The sequence below is a fragment of the Ranitomeya imitator genome, chromosome 1 (assembly GCF_032444005.1).
Source record: "Ranitomeya imitator isolate aRanImi1 chromosome 1, aRanImi1.pri, whole genome shotgun sequence".
In the NCBI taxonomy this organism is placed as follows: domain Eukaryota; kingdom Metazoa; phylum Chordata; class Amphibia; order Anura; family Dendrobatidae; genus Ranitomeya; species Ranitomeya imitator.
In genome coordinates, this window is record NC_091282.1 from 600,581,720 (window position 1) to 600,596,848 (window position 15,129).

General features: G+C 44.9%; 1 protein-coding gene and 1 long non-coding RNA gene across 3 annotated transcripts in view; both read right to left on the minus strand.

The window, feature by feature from the left end:
• Window positions 1–213: 213 nt before the first annotated feature.
• Window positions 214–15,129, minus strand: part of LOC138681144 (uncharacterized) — a 65,976-nt gene continuing 51,060 nt past the window's right edge. Inside the window, exon 2 of the mRNA XM_069768422.1 lies at window positions 214–3,701. Coding sequence (XP_069624523.1) covers window positions 1,711–2,724 — 1,014 coding nt within the window. The 5' untranslated portion in view covers window positions 2,725–3,701 and the 3' untranslated portion in view covers window positions 214–1,710. The remainder of the gene's footprint in view (window positions 3,702–15,129) is intronic.
• LOC138681152 (uncharacterized) overlaps window positions 214–15,129 on the minus strand; it is a 65,874-nt gene continuing 50,958 nt past the window's right edge. Inside the window, exons 1-2 of one of the 2 annotated variants that reach the window (XR_011321894.1) lie at window positions 6,160–7,327; window positions 214–1,503 (exon numbers count right to left, since the gene is read on the minus strand). This is a non-coding gene — a long non-coding RNA (uncharacterized lncRNA). Of the gene's footprint in view, window positions 1,504–6,159; window positions 7,328–15,129 lie in introns of those variants that run through there. The other variant, XR_011321895.1, reaches the window with a different exon arrangement.

Here is a 15,129-nt window from a genome sequence, read left to right on the forward strand (position 1 = left end):
GGACGACATCACCTCCGAGTTCCTGCGGTACTTGCTGGACAAGAAGAAGATGATCGAGCACTGGATGCCCATCTACCAGCTGTGCCAGCCCTGCGCCATGCCCTAAGACTTCATCGGTACCTACGAGCGGCTGCGGGAGGACGCTAATCGGGTGCTGGACGCCATCGGCACACATCAACCACAGAAAAAAATCACGACAAAAGATCCCAAAAATATTTAGAATAATGCATATAAATTTATTAAAGGATCAGGTAAAAGATGACAAACATAGGAGATATGAAGGGAATACAACCACATAACACATCTCAAAAAAGGGCACTCACAGGACTAAAGGACAATCATAGCATTAGATACAGGCAACACAGGACATACCTGCTAGTATTTCAAGTTTAGTACTAAATAGATATTGCAAGGTGCCCATACTGCCTGATTATAAACTAGCTAAGTGCTAAGGTGTGGGATATAGATCCAAAAAGATGAAAAGGGCCACAACAGAGCCACATAACATAAATAATATATTTACCCGTATAGCACCAGGAAAGGAGTCCAGGAGTGTCCACCCTGACGCGCGTTTCGGCGGTGTGGCCTTTCTCAAGGGGTAGGGAAGGAAGGGGAAGTGAGGTATAAAAAGCCCCAATAGCCAATCAAAGTACCTTAGTCCGATGAGGGGAGGATCTGACGCGCAGCTGTAATCAACAACCCAGCTGGTAATTAACTATGGAGCTCCCCGGACTCGTTGCTGCCATACTCTATGACGTGCGCGTTGTCAAGGAGACAGGATGCTTAGCGGCGCGAGACCGTAGCGTGTCTCACATATTGCACGCAGAGCCTATTATAACCACATCCATGACGCATGCGCCGTCACGGTGACAGAACCCTCGGCAGCGGCGGAGTCATGTGATGCAAGGCGTCATAACACATGATCGCTGCTGCAAAACATAGAGACGCCGCAGGCCGACGAGAGGACAGGAACCATGACGCACACACGTACTGTGGGTAAATAGGAATGCATAAATCATATATAATTATAATCGAATACTAAAAAGCTGGATTTAAAATGCAAACCATCTGAGATGACAATGTTATGATCACACTATTCATATACAGTTGTGATACACAAATAAGTGGCTAAATGAATGGTAGTAGGTGCACACCATCTAGGACAACCGATATTATATTCCTGAAGAATTAACATATCATGCAGTAATATCGTGCAGCATACGGATCCTCACAAAAATATTTTTATATACCACACTCAATAAGTATATGAAGAAAGTCCATAGATAAATCATGCATCATAATCACCACAAATATTGCGAATACAACAAAATCAGAGGACAGCAATGTAAGATAATGCAGGCTCTATGTATTTCTTATAGATGTCAGGGCAGAAAATAAAGTCCATATGGATAAAGCTTCTTGATAGTATGGGAAGTCCAGCATCGCAAATATGTCCATCCCAAGAATGGTCCAACATCGTATATGGAAATGAAGGTAATGGGGCTGAATAAAAAATAACGAATAAAACACATTAAAAACAAGAGACATATGTATATGACAGCCAGCGGTTGTGTTATAGGAACGGTGCAAAACTAATATTTTCATTCAGCCCTTTGGGGTGAACGGTATCCAATACCCAAATCCACCTACATTCCCGTTGGGCTAGTTTAATGCTGATTTTCCCACCACGGATCCCCGGGTCTACCAAATCTATACCTCTAACTCTAAGTGTAGAGCCATCACAATTATGATGTGTCTTAAAATGGCGAGGTATAGTCCGAAGTGGTCGGCGGCCGCCGCAATCCCAAGGACGTGCTCACGTACACGTACTTTAAGTTGACGTGTAGTGAGACCAATATATATAAGACCGCACGGACACGTTGCAAAATAGATCACATTTCTAGTTGTACACGTGATACGTTGCCTAATCTCATAGGTTTTAGACCCAGAGGAGTTGGTAAATGTGTCCGTGCGGTCAATATTAGGACAGGCAACACACCGACCACATGGAGCACATCCACACCTCGGACCCACACCATCAATAAAGCGTAAACCAGGGCCCTCCTGATAGTGGCTCCTGACAAGACCATCACGAAGATTCTTTGAACGTCGGATGGTTACACTAGGGTTTTTAGGGAGGATTTGTTTGAGAATTGAATCTGCTTGCAGAATGGGCCATGCTTTATGAAGGCATTCCTTCATGCGAGAGAACTGGGCATGGTAGTTGGTAATGAAACGTATTTTGTTCGGAGGGTCACGACGCTCATTACGAGCATACAATAACGTGTGTCTTGTAGAATATTTCGCCCTATGATAAGCGCGTTTGACAGCACGTCTCCCATACCTGCGCTCATAAAACCTCTCACACAGATCTCTTGCTTTAACTTCAAAGTCCTCATTATTGGAACAGATCCTCCGCAAGCGGAGGAACTGTCCAACAGGGACTGAGTTAATCATGTATTTAGGGTGGGCGGAGGAGGCGTGGAGAAGACTGTTGGTGGAGGTCTCTTTCCTATAGATTGTAGTTTGCAACATATTGTTGCAATCCCTCCATACTGTCACATCTAGGAAGTCTATTCTATCCCTACTACTCTGATATGTGACAAAGATATTGCAGTCATTAGTATTAAGGGATTTCATAAACTCCTGTAATGTATCAGAGTTTCCCTGCCAGATCAAAAATATGTCGTCGATGTACCGCATCCAAATGGGGATGCGGTCCATCGACGACTGATCTGACAGGTGAGAGGTCCTTCTCCAACAGCCCCAGGAAAAAATTTGCGTAAGCTGGTGCAAAAGAGGCACCCATTGCAGTGCCCTGGAGCTGTAGGTAGAAGGACCCCTTAAAACGTAAAAAAATTATGGGTTAAGGAGAATTCCAAAAGTTCAAGGATAAGGTGGATGATCCCCACAGGTAGATTGGACATCTCAAGGAAATACTTGGTCGCTATTAGACCATCTTTGTGCTTAATACTGGTATATATGGACTCAATGTCCCCTATAACCATTAGCATGTCACTGTCCATATGGAGGCCATCCACCCGCCTTAGGAATTCTCCTGTATCCAACAGAAAGGAAGGAAGGCTCTCTACCAAAGGTTTTAATTTGGAGTCAATCCAACGGTTGACATTTTCTAGGAAGTTACCAGGCCCAGTGATGATTGGACGCCCTGGGGGACTCACCAGATTTTTATGTATTTTAGGTAATAAATACATAGTAGATACCATAGGTTCCTGAACTAGCAGTGCCGAAGCCAGCTCTTTGGTGATAACATCATCATCCACTGCGGCATTCAAGATTTTTTGTAGTTGCCCAGTGAAAGATGATAAGGGGTTAAATGTAAGGCGCTTATAACAAGTCTTGTTGTTAAGTTGTCTAAATGCTTCCTTTTCATATAACGTTATAGGCCAGATGACAATATTACCCCCTTTATCGGCTGGCTTCAGCACCACATCAGGAAGAGACCGCAGGACGTCCAATCTCGCACGCTCATCTCTGTTCAGGTTGTCGCGGACAATACCCCTAGGGATGTGGAGGAAGTCCTCGGAGACAACCCGAACAAACATCTATGCTGGGGCAGCTGGTTAATGGAGGAAACTTCCTAGATTTGGATCTAATGGCAGGAGGAATCTTACCTCCTTCGCCTGATTGATGTTCAATATATAACTCCTCCAGATCCTGAAGAGCTAATTGTTCTTCCTCTGTAGGAAACAAAGAATGCAGATGAGGGTCAAAGAAATATCTTTTAAATAACAGTGATCTTGCAAAGAGATGAAGGTCTTTATTGCAGAGGAGGTGTCAAAACTAGCTTTAGGGGAAAACGTGAGGCCCTTACTCAAGAGCGAAAGATCACTCTCAGTAAGGATATGCGAACTCAGATTTATTACCTTTTTATTTGCATTTTTCCGATCTGGCGATCTCTGCTGGTTACGCCTATATGGATGGAAATTCACATCCCTCACTCTGTTAGGCCGAGAGCCAGATCTAGTCACCACAGAGGAAGTTGACCACTCAGAGGAATCACTCATATTAGATAGTGAGTTGACAGATAGAGCACGAGTGGTCTGTAGATTCTGTACATTCGTTTTCCTCCAATGATATACGTTATTTGTAGAAAAGTCCTTGACATCTCTCTGCAATTTGGTCCCCTGGGTGTCCTGAATCTTCTTAACACATAAATCAAGATTTTTTTCGATTTGTAGTTCAAACATAGCCAATTTATCAGGCGGACAATCACTTCTTAGATTTCTTTGAGCCTCATCTATAGACGAATCAAAATTGTTGATTTTTTTGGTATCTAAATCCACCAACAGTTGCATAAGAGTAAATGAACAGTTACTACACGCCTCCTCCCACCGTGTGATGAAGTCATCGTCCTCCACAGGGAATGCTGGGATAGCACGGACCCGAAGACCACGGGGAATCAGTTTGCGGGAAATATATTTTTGCAAAAATGCACGGTTCCACCATAATTTTGTGCCATCGGCACACATGACAAGATGGAGGTGCACAAAACAGGATGAGGGCTGCACATGACAGGAAGGGGGCGCATGACAAGATTAGGGCACAGGATGGAAGCAGCACATACCAGGATGGAGACCATACACCAATATAAATGCTCGCCACCCGGGCGTAGAATGGGTTCAATAGCTAGTAATTACTAGAATACTGCTCTCTATATCCAAAAATATGCTGTAATGTCTATTGTATGTACAAGTCCCCTCTATAATTTGTAAAGCGCTGCGGAATATGTTGGCGCTATATAAATAAAAATTATTATTATTATTATTATTATATAAAATATAACTACTAAAATACTGAAGCCTTATATTGCTCCTATGTACAAGAATATAACTACTACTGGATGGAGGCCCGATGCTAATGCATCGGGAGGGCGGTAATGTCACGATGGGGGCAGTCATGCGGTGCTGTTGTTGCCTAATGGCATCCTGTGATAATCTAATGACTTTTGCATCAGGGGACTCATGTGCTTGACGCCTATGCTTATATGCATTGTTTTTGTCCCAGTGATGCTGTTGCTCTTCAAGAGTCTCATTTGCCCTTTGCTGTCTTCGACATTGTGTCTTTGCTTTCCTTTCATTGTCATTTGAATACTTTTTAGGAGGAGCCATGTTGGCGTTGATATTTGACTTTTAAAGGGGTTTTCCTATGAACAAAAGTTAGTTTTAAAAATTGTCTGTGTCTGACCGTGTACCAAACATACAACAGCTCCTGGGCAGGGGAGGAAGCAAAAGACAATACGGACATTACAGCATGAGATCGCAGAGAATACATTTTGTGAGGTTAAATATTATTTAAAAACAGTCAGTGAAATATTTTACCTCACAAAATGAATCTTCTGTGATCTCCTGTTGTAATGTCAGTATTGTCTTTTGCTTTCTCCCCTGCCCAAGAGATGTGGTATGCTCCGTACACGGTCAAACACAGTCAATTTTTAAAATTAACTTTCATTTGTGGGAAAACCCCTTTAACCCTTTCCCGACCTGCGACGCCACATAAGCGTCATGAAAGTCGGTGCCAATCCGACCTGTGACACCTATGTGGCGTCATGGCAGGATCGCGTTCCTGCAGATCAGGTGAAAGGGATAACTGAAATTTCACCTGACCTGCAGGGACAGGGGGAGTGCTCCTTGAGCCCAGGGGGGTGACTTCACTTCCCCCCGTGGCTACGATCGCTGATTGGCTGTTGAAAGTGAAAGTCAATCAGAGCAATCGTAATATTTCACCAATGAAAATTGGTGAAATATTACAATCCAGCCATGGCCGATGCTGCAATATCATCGGCCACGGCTTGAGAGCTCGATCTGACCCCGCCACTGGCTGACGGCGGCGATCTGCTTCCAGTGTTCCCTACCCTCCCTTATGTCCTCCGCTGCAATCGTCTCCCCTCCGTCCTGTCTGGCGAAGGCACCTCCAGAGTCCGGGGGTCCCTCCCGGTGTCTGTCCGGCTTCTAGTATGGGCACCGCCATCTTCCAAAATGGCGGGCGCATGCGCAGTGCGCCCGCCGAATTTGCCGGCCAGCAGATTTGTTCATTCATTTTTATCACTGTGATAGATCATATCACAGTGATCAAAATAAAAATGGGTCTTTGACCTACCGGTAAGACCTCCAAACATTAGATCCTGTCTGGACTCACCGCCTGTACTAGATCTTCCGTATCTTCCACTGGGAAGAGATATTTCCTTCCTTGATCCTGCTCTTCTAGTGGGAGCTCTCCTTCTTCCTGGTCTGAGCTTTTAAGGTCTGATTCCATATTTGAAGATATATGAAGATCTCTCTGTTCTGGGTCCCATCTGGGTCTCTTACGGCCCGGACCTGGACTGGAATGGTGCTGTTGTGACATGGTAGCCAAGGTGGCTTGTACTTCCTCCTGGATTAAACTCCTCATCTCAGACAAAAGTGTTGGTTGCTCTTCTCTTACAACCTTAGAAATACATGAGCTGTAGAGTGATTGTTTATACGCCTCTGGAAGCTTTAAGTGACATATGGAGCAACGGTTACTCTTTGCCAAGGCCTTGCCTGGCTTTTTAGCCATTTTGATGGGGGTCAGTGGAATATCTTTATCCTAATAAAACAAGAATAGGTATAATAGGGCTGGGATTAGTGTCTAAATGTGTGTGCAGGAGCCTCTGCGCTATGCGCACTTACCCCGGCATCCTCACTCCTGAATTCCATATCCTCTTTCGTCTCCGGCATTTAGACCCCTGTTCTAACACATATGCACTGTGCCAACCAGCGATCTTCGGTAAGGCTACTTTCACACTAGCGTTAACTGCAATCCGTCACAATGCGTCGTTTTGCAGAAAAAACGCATCCTGCAAAAGTGCTTGCAGGATGCGTTTTTTCCCCATAGACTTGTATTGACAACGCATTGCGACGGATTGCCACACGTCGCATCCGTCGTGTGACGGATGCGTCGTGCTTTGGCGGACCGTCGGGAGCAAAAAACGCTACATGTAACAATTTTTGCTCCTGACGGACCGCTTTTTCCGACCGCGCATGCGAGGCCGGAACTCCGCCCCCACCTCACAATGGGGCAGCGGATGCGCCGGAGAAATGCATCCGCTGCCTCCGTTGTGCAGTTCGTTAAAGACTAGTGTCGGAATCTCTGCCCGACGCATTGCGACGGGTAGATTCTGACGCTAGTGCGAAAGTAGCCTAAGCCTTCGCACGCTGCGCAAATCTTGTGTGTCCCTCCATGCAGGGACAGGAAAAACACTGAAGGAAAGGGGGCGTAGTGGGACCTTTTAACCTCTCGTGCTTTTCCTGTCCCTGCAAGGAGGACGACGTCCTCCAGAGTGCTGTCAGGGGGACGTCCTGGAAAAAAAATAGTAAATAAACCCCCCCCCCCCGCTTTATCACCCCCATAGGTAGGGAACATAATAAAATAAAGAAAATATATTTTTATTTTTCCACTAGAGTTAGTGTTGTGAGTTCTGTTTTTGGGCTCCCTCTGGTGGTTACTGATGGTACTGGGTGATTTGTGTTCTGCTGTCTCTGGTGTCCACCTGTTCTATTAGGATTTGGGAGTTTCCTATTTAACCGGGCTTTCTTGTCATTTCCCCGCTGGCTATCAAGGTTATCAGAGTGTTTTGTTACCTCAGCTTCTGGCTTCAGTAATCTTCAGGACAAGCTAAGTTTTTGATTTTCTTGTTCCACGTTTTGCTTTATTTTTGTCTTGTCCAGCTTGCATATAATTGTTTCTTTGCTGCTGGTTGCTCTAGTGGGCTGTAATTGCTCCTCATGTTCCATGAGTTGGAACATGAGTTCAAGTAATTACAGGATGGTTTTTTGAAGGGTTTTTTGCTGACCGCGCAGTTTACTTTTGTATCCTCTGCTATCTAGTTTTAGCGGGCCTCATTTTGCTGAATCTGTTTTCATACTGTGTATGTGCCTTCCTCTCATTTCACCGTCATTATATGTGGGGGGCTGCTATTTCTGTGGGGTATTTCTCTGGAGGCAAGAGAGGTCTGTGTTTCTTCTAATAGGGGAAGTTAGATCTTCGGCTGGTGCGAGACGTCTAGGATCAACGTAGGCACGTTCCCCGGCTATTGTTATTTGTGTGTTCAGGTTTAGGGTCGCGGTCAGCTCAGGTTCCATCACCCTAGAGCTCGTCGGTGCTTGTCCTTTTGTGATTCCCTGCCATTGGAATCATGACAGTATAGCCAGCCTAAATGTTTGGGCTGAAGTAGGAGGAAAAGTAGTCTGAGGAAGTTTTTTTTTTATTTTTTCTCTCCTCTGAGGTTGCTGCCTAGCTTTAATTGCAGCCTGGCTGATTTTTTTTTTTTCCTCCTCTTAATCCTTGAATGGCTCTGACCTTAGCTGTTTATCATGGACGTCCAGAGTTTAGCTTCCAGCTTGAATAATCTTGCTGCTAAGGTTCAAAATATACAAGATTTTGTTGTACATGCTCCTATGTCTGAACCTAGAATTCCTATTCCAGAGTTCTTTGCTGGAGATAGATCTAGTTTTCTGAATTTTAGGAACAATTGCAAGCTGTTCCTTTCTTTGAAATCTCGCTCTTCTGGAGACCCTGCTCAGCAGGTTAAGATTATTATATCTTTCCTGCGGGGTGACCCTCAAAATTGGGCATTTGCATTGGCACCAGGGGATCCTGCGTTGCTTAATGTGGATGCGTTTTTTCTGGCATTGGGTTTGCTCTATGAGGAACCTAACCAGGAGATTCAGGCTGAAAAAGCTTTATTAGCTCTCTCTCAGGGGCAAGATGAAGCAGAAATATATTGTCAAAAATTTCGGAAATGGTCAGTGCTTACTCAGTGGAATGAGTGCGCCCTGGCTGCAAAGTTCAGAGATGGCCTTTCTGAGGCCATTAAAGATGTTATGGTGGGGTTCCCTGCGCCTACGGGTCTGAATGAGTCTATGACTATGGCTATTCAGATTGATCGGCGTTTACGGGAGCGCAAACCTGTGCACCATTTGGCGGTGTCTTCTGAACAGGCACTTGAGACAATGCAATGTGATAGAGTTCAGTCTAGAAGTGAACGGCAAAACTATAGGCGGAAAAATGGGTTGTGCTTTTATTGTGGTGATTCAGCTCATGTTATATCAGCATGCTCTAAACGCACAAAAAAGGTTGATAAGTCTGTTGCCATTAGTACGTTACAGTCTAAGTTCATTCTGTCTGTGACTCTGATTTGCTCATTATCATCCATTTCCGTTGATGCCTATGTAGATTCAGGCGCTGCCCTGAGTCTTATGGATTGGTCATTTGCCAAGCGATGTGGGTTTAGTCTTGAGCCTCTGGAAGTCCCTATTCCTTTGAAGGGAATTGACTCTACACCTTTAGCTATGAATAAACCTCAGTACTGGACACAAGTGACCATGCGTATGACTCCCGTTCATCAGGAGGTGATTCGCTTCCTGGTATTGTATAATTTACATGATGTTCTAGTACTTGGTCTGCCATGGTTACAAACTCATAATCCAGTCCTTGACTGGAAAACAATGTCTGTGTTAAGCTGGGGATGTCAGGGGGTTCATGATGATGCAGCTCTGATTTCTATCGCTTCATCTACTCCTTCTGAGGTTCCTGTATTTTTGTCTGATTATCGGGATGTTTTTGAGGAGCCTAAGCTCAGTTCGCTTCCTCCTCACAGGGATTGCGATTGTGCTATAGATTTAATTCCTGGTAGTAAATTTCCTAAAGGTCATTTGTTCAATCTGTCAGTGCCAGAGCATACTGCTATGCGGGATTATGTTAAGGAGTCCTTGGAAAAGGGACATATCCGTCCATCTTCGTCCCCTTTGGGAGCAGGTTTTTTTTTCGTGGCCAAAAAAGATGGGTCTTTGAGGCATTGTATAGATTATCGTCTTTTGAATAAGATTACCGTAAAATATCAGTATCCTTTGCCTTTGTTGACTGATTTGTTTGCTCGCATTTAGGGGGCTAAATGGTTCACTAAGATTGATCTTCGGGGTGCGTATAATCTTATACGAATAAAGCAAGGTGATGAGTGGAAAACCGCATTTAATACGCCTGAGGGCCATTTTGAGTATTTGGTAATGCCTTTCGGACTTTCTAATGCTCCTTCAGTCTTCCAGTCCTTTATGCACGATATTTTCCGTGAATATCTGGATAAATTTATGATTGTGTATTTGGATGATATTTTGTTTTTTTCTGATGACTGGGAGTCTCATGTTCAGCAGGTCAGGAAGGTGTTTCAGGTCCTGCGGGCTAATTCCTTGTTTGTAAAGGGCTCAAAGTGTCTCTTTGGAGTCCAGAAGATTTCTTTCTTGGGGTATATTTTTTCCCCTTCTACTATTGAGATGGATCCCGTCAAGGTTCGGGCTATTTGTGACTGGACGCAGCCTGCATCTCTTAAGAGTCTGCAGAAGTTCTTGGGCTTTGCTAATTTCTATCGTCGTTTTATAACTAATTTTTCTAGTGTTGTTAAGCCTTTGACGGATTTGACTAAGAAGGGTGCTGATGTTGCTGATTGGTCTCCTGCGGCTGTGGAGGCCTTTCAGGAACTTAAACGCCGGTTTTCTTCTGCTCCTGTGTTGCGTCAGCCTGATGTTTCGCTTCCTTTCCAAGTTGAGGTTGATGCTTCCGAGATTGGAGCGGGGACGATTTTGTCACAGAGAAGCTCCGATTGCTCGGTGATGAAGCCATGTGCGTTCTTTTCTAGAAAATTTTCGCCCGCTGAGCGGAATTATGATGTGGGTAATCGGGAACTTTTGGCCATGAAGTGGGCATTTGAGGAGTGGCGTCATTGGCTGGAGGGTGCTAGACATCGTGTGGTGGTCTTGACTGATCACAAAAATCTGATTTACCTTGAGTCTGCCAGGCGTCTGAATCCTAGACAGGCTCGTTGGTCACTGTTTTTCTCTCGTTTCAATTTTGTGGTTTCATACCTGCCAGGTTCAAAGAATGTGAAGGCGGATGCTCTTTCTAGGAGTTTTGTGCCTGACTCCCCTGGAAATTCTGAGCCCACTGGTATCCTTAGGGATGGGGTGATTTTGTCGGCCGTCTTCCCAGACTTGCGACGTGCTTTGCAGGAGTTTCAGGCGGGTAAACCTGATCGTTGTCCGCCTGAGAGACTGTTTGTTCCGGATAGTTGGACCAGTAGAGTCATCTCCGAGGTCCATTCTTCTGCGTTGGCAGGTCATCCTGGAATATTTGGTACTAGAGACTTGGTGGCCAGGTCTTTTTGGTGGCCTTCCTTGTCGAGGGATGTGCGTTCTTTCATGCAGTCTTGTGAGGTTTGTGCTCGGGCTAAGCCTTGCTGTTCTCGAGCCAGTGGATTGTTGTCACCTTTGCCTATCCCGAAGAGGCCTTGGACGCACATTTCCATGGACTTTATTTCGGATCTCCCTGTCTCTCAAAAAATGTCTGTCATCTGGGTTGCGTGTGACCGCTTTTCTAAAATGGTTCATCTTGTACCCTTGCCTAAGTTGCCTTCCTCCTCTGAGTTGGTCCCTCTGTTTTTCCAGAACGTGGTTCGTTTGCATGGGATTCCGGAGAACATCGTTTCTGACAGGGGATCCCAGTTTGTGTCTAGATTTTGGCGGACGTTCTGTGCTAAGATGGGCATTGATTTGTCCTTTTCGTCTGCATTCCATCCTCAGACGAATGGCCAGACGGAGCGAACTAATCAGACCTTGGAAACTTATTTGAGGTGTTTTGTTTCTGCTGATCAGGATGACTGGGTTACCTTTTTACCGCTGGCCGAGTTTGCCCTTAATAATTGGGCTAGTTCTGCTACCTTGGTTTCTCCTTTCTTTTGTAATTCGGGGTTTCATCCTCGTTTTTCCTCTGGTCAGGTGGAGCCTTCTGATTGTCCTGGAGTGGACATGGTGGTGGATGGGTTGCATCGGATTTGGAGTCATGTGGTGGACAATTTGAAGTTGTCCCAGGAGAAGGCTCAGCAGTTTGCTAATCGCCGTCGCCGCATGGGTCCTCGACTTCGTGTTGGGGACTTGGTGTGGTTGTCTTCTCGTTTTGTTCCTATGAAGGTCTCTTCTCCTAAGTTCAAGCCTCAGTTCATCGGTCCTTATAGGATCTTGGAAATTCTTATCCCTGTGTCGTTTCGTTTGGATCTCCCGGCATCGTTTGCTATTCATAATGTGTTCCATCGGTCGTTGTTGCGGAGGTATGAGGTACCTGTTGTTCCTTCGCTTGAGCCTCCTGCTCCGGTGCTGGTGGAGGGAGAATTGGAGTATGTTGTAGAGAAGATCTTGGATTCTCGTGTTTCCAGACGGAAACTCCAATATTTGGTCAAGTGGAAGGGTTATGGTCAGGAGGATAATTCTTGGGTGGTTGCCTCTGATGTTCATGCTGATGATTTGGTCCGCGCTTTTCATAGGGCTCATCCTGGTCGCCCTGGTGGTTCTCGTGAGGGTTCGGTGACCCCTCCTCAAGGGGGGGTACTGTTGTGAGTTCTGTTTTTGGGCTCCCTCTGGTGGTTACTGATGGTACTGGGTGATTTGTGTTCTGCTGTCTCTGGTGTCCACCTGTTCTATTAGGATTTGGGAATTTCCTATTTAACCGGGCTTTCTTGTCATTTCCCCGCCGGCTATCAAGGTTATCAGAGTGTTTTGTTACCTCAGCTTCTGGCTTCAGTAATCTTCAGGACAAGCTAAGTTTTTGATTTTCTTGTTCCACGTTTTGCTTTATTTTTGTCTTGTCCAGCTTGCATATAATTGTTTCTTTGCTGCTGGTTGCTCTAGTGGGCTGTAATTGCTCCTCATGTTCCATGAGTTGGAACATGAGTTCAAGTAATTACAGGATGGTTTTTTGAAGGGTTTTTTGCTGACCGCGCAGTTTACTTTTGTATCCTCTGCTATCTAGTTTTAGCGGGCCTCATTTTGCTGAATTTGTTTTCATACTGTGTATGTGCCTTCCTCTCATTTCACCGTCATTATATGTGGGGGGCTGCTATTTCTGTGGGGTATTTCTCTGGAGGCAAGAGAGGTCTGTGTTTCTTCTAATAGGGGAAGTTAGATCTTCGGCTGGTGCGAGACGTCTAGGATCAACGTAGGCACGTTCCCCGGCTATTGTTATTTGTGTGTTCAGGTTTAGGGTCGCGGTCAGCTCAGGTTCCATCACCCTAGAGCTCGTTGGTGCTTGTCCTTTTGTGATTCCCTGCCATTGGAATCATGACAAGTTAGGGTTAGAAATAGGCTTGCAATTAGAATTAGGCTTAGAATTAGGCTATAACATTTAATAATACTAATTAAAAAACTATACGACACAACAATACATATAATGACAAACTCATGTATTGACCAACAGGTCAATCAGACGGGGAACTGATAAACAGTCCAAAGAGAAAATTTTTAGTTTTTAAATTATTCTTTCTCTCTTTGGTAAGACACAACAGCCTAGTGCTTATTTCCCAAATTCAGTGGTCCGCCTCCCTTATAAAGTGAATCCCCCACGTAATAGTTACGGCACTTTTTGTCTTATATTCCCCTTAGTTTAAAAGACATATAATAGGATGTTTCCATTTTTTGTGCAAGGCACTAAATGGTATGATGTGTCTTATATTATAAAATACTAAGGGAATAGAACTTTTTGCTAATGCCGTTCTTTATAATATTATGCTGGGTGGGCTCGAACTTAGAAGCGGTGGGTGAGCGTTGTTTGCGTGGATCTCTGCTGACTATTGGTTTATGCAGTGCCATCAGGGTGTTGATCACACCTTACGTCAGAACTGTGAACCTGGTATCTGCATTAGCTACAGTGTGATCCACGCCCCCCTCCTGTCTGTAGCACGGGCGGATGGCTGTGACTCACTCAGGTGAGTCATATGTGCGTGCCTGGGCAGAAATGTATTAGACGCTACTTGCGTTCCAGGCGCAGGGTTGTGACTCACCATGTTGAGGCGGATGCGCACGCTCCGACAACATTAATGCCGCTTGCGTTCCAGAGTTACTGCGCATGTCCATGACTCATTGTTATGAGTCAGAGGTGCGTGCTCTTCACATAGAGACGGAAGTGAACCTAACATACACCTTCATTGTTATGTATCCCACGTGGAGTTCATGTCGCCGCCTTTAACCCTGATTCACCAATGAGGTTAGTTGGACCGCTGTATGTGGGTTATAGGCCCAGGATTGATTGGCTGAATCTCAGCTGTTCTGGAGGAATAGGCATTATCCCTGATAGGAGTACCATATAAAAGAGACGCCATTCTTGGGTGGTTTGATGAGAGGCTCCCTGGAGATTTTTTGTCTCGGTTGAGCACTCCATCAAATCCTGACCACGTACTGACTGCCGTGTCCCCTGAGGATTCTTCCCTGAGATGAAACGCGTAGGGAGGTGGTCTTTAACGCAGGAAGTGGTCCGGGAGTCCAACGGATCCTAGATGGTCGGAACCTGATCCATAGGACTCTGATCTTGACATGGGGAACACATTTCAACATGCTGCAGCATCACATTTGGGTGAGATTGTTCCAATAGCTCGATGTGTATCCCCATGTATTTGAAGGTTTCTTATTGGTGATAGATGGTGGTATTTTCCCCGTTCACCTTATATAGAACCTCAAGTTATATTTTTCACAGTAGTATATATTTGTTTTGTTGGTTTCCTCTGCTTTACTTGACTGGGTGCATATTATGACAATAAGCCCTGAAGGTTGTGTAGGGATCCAAATTTACTACTGATCTTTTCTCTTTGGACTGTTTATCAGTTCCCCGTCTGATTGACCTGTTGGTCAATACATGAGTTTGTCATTATATGTATTGTTGTGTCGTATAGTTTTTTAATTAGTATTATTAAATGTTATATTTTAGGTTTCCCTTTTTGCTATTTATACATAATTCTTTGGGCATCCAATTTTTTCAGTGAGTGGTTCATTACCCTCTTTTTGCTATATTTTTAGAATTAGGCTATTATGTGCACACGGTGCAGATTTGGCTGCGGACCCGCAGCGGATTGGCCACTGCGGATTCGTAGCAGTTTTCCATCACGTTTACTGTACCATGTAAACCTATGGAAAACCAAATCCGCTGTGCCCATGGTGCAGAAAGTACCGCTCGGTATTTTCCGCAGCATGTCAATTCTTTGTGCGGATTCCGCAGCGTTTTACACCTGTTCCTGTGTAGGAATCCGCTGGTGAAATCCACAAAAAACAATGGAAA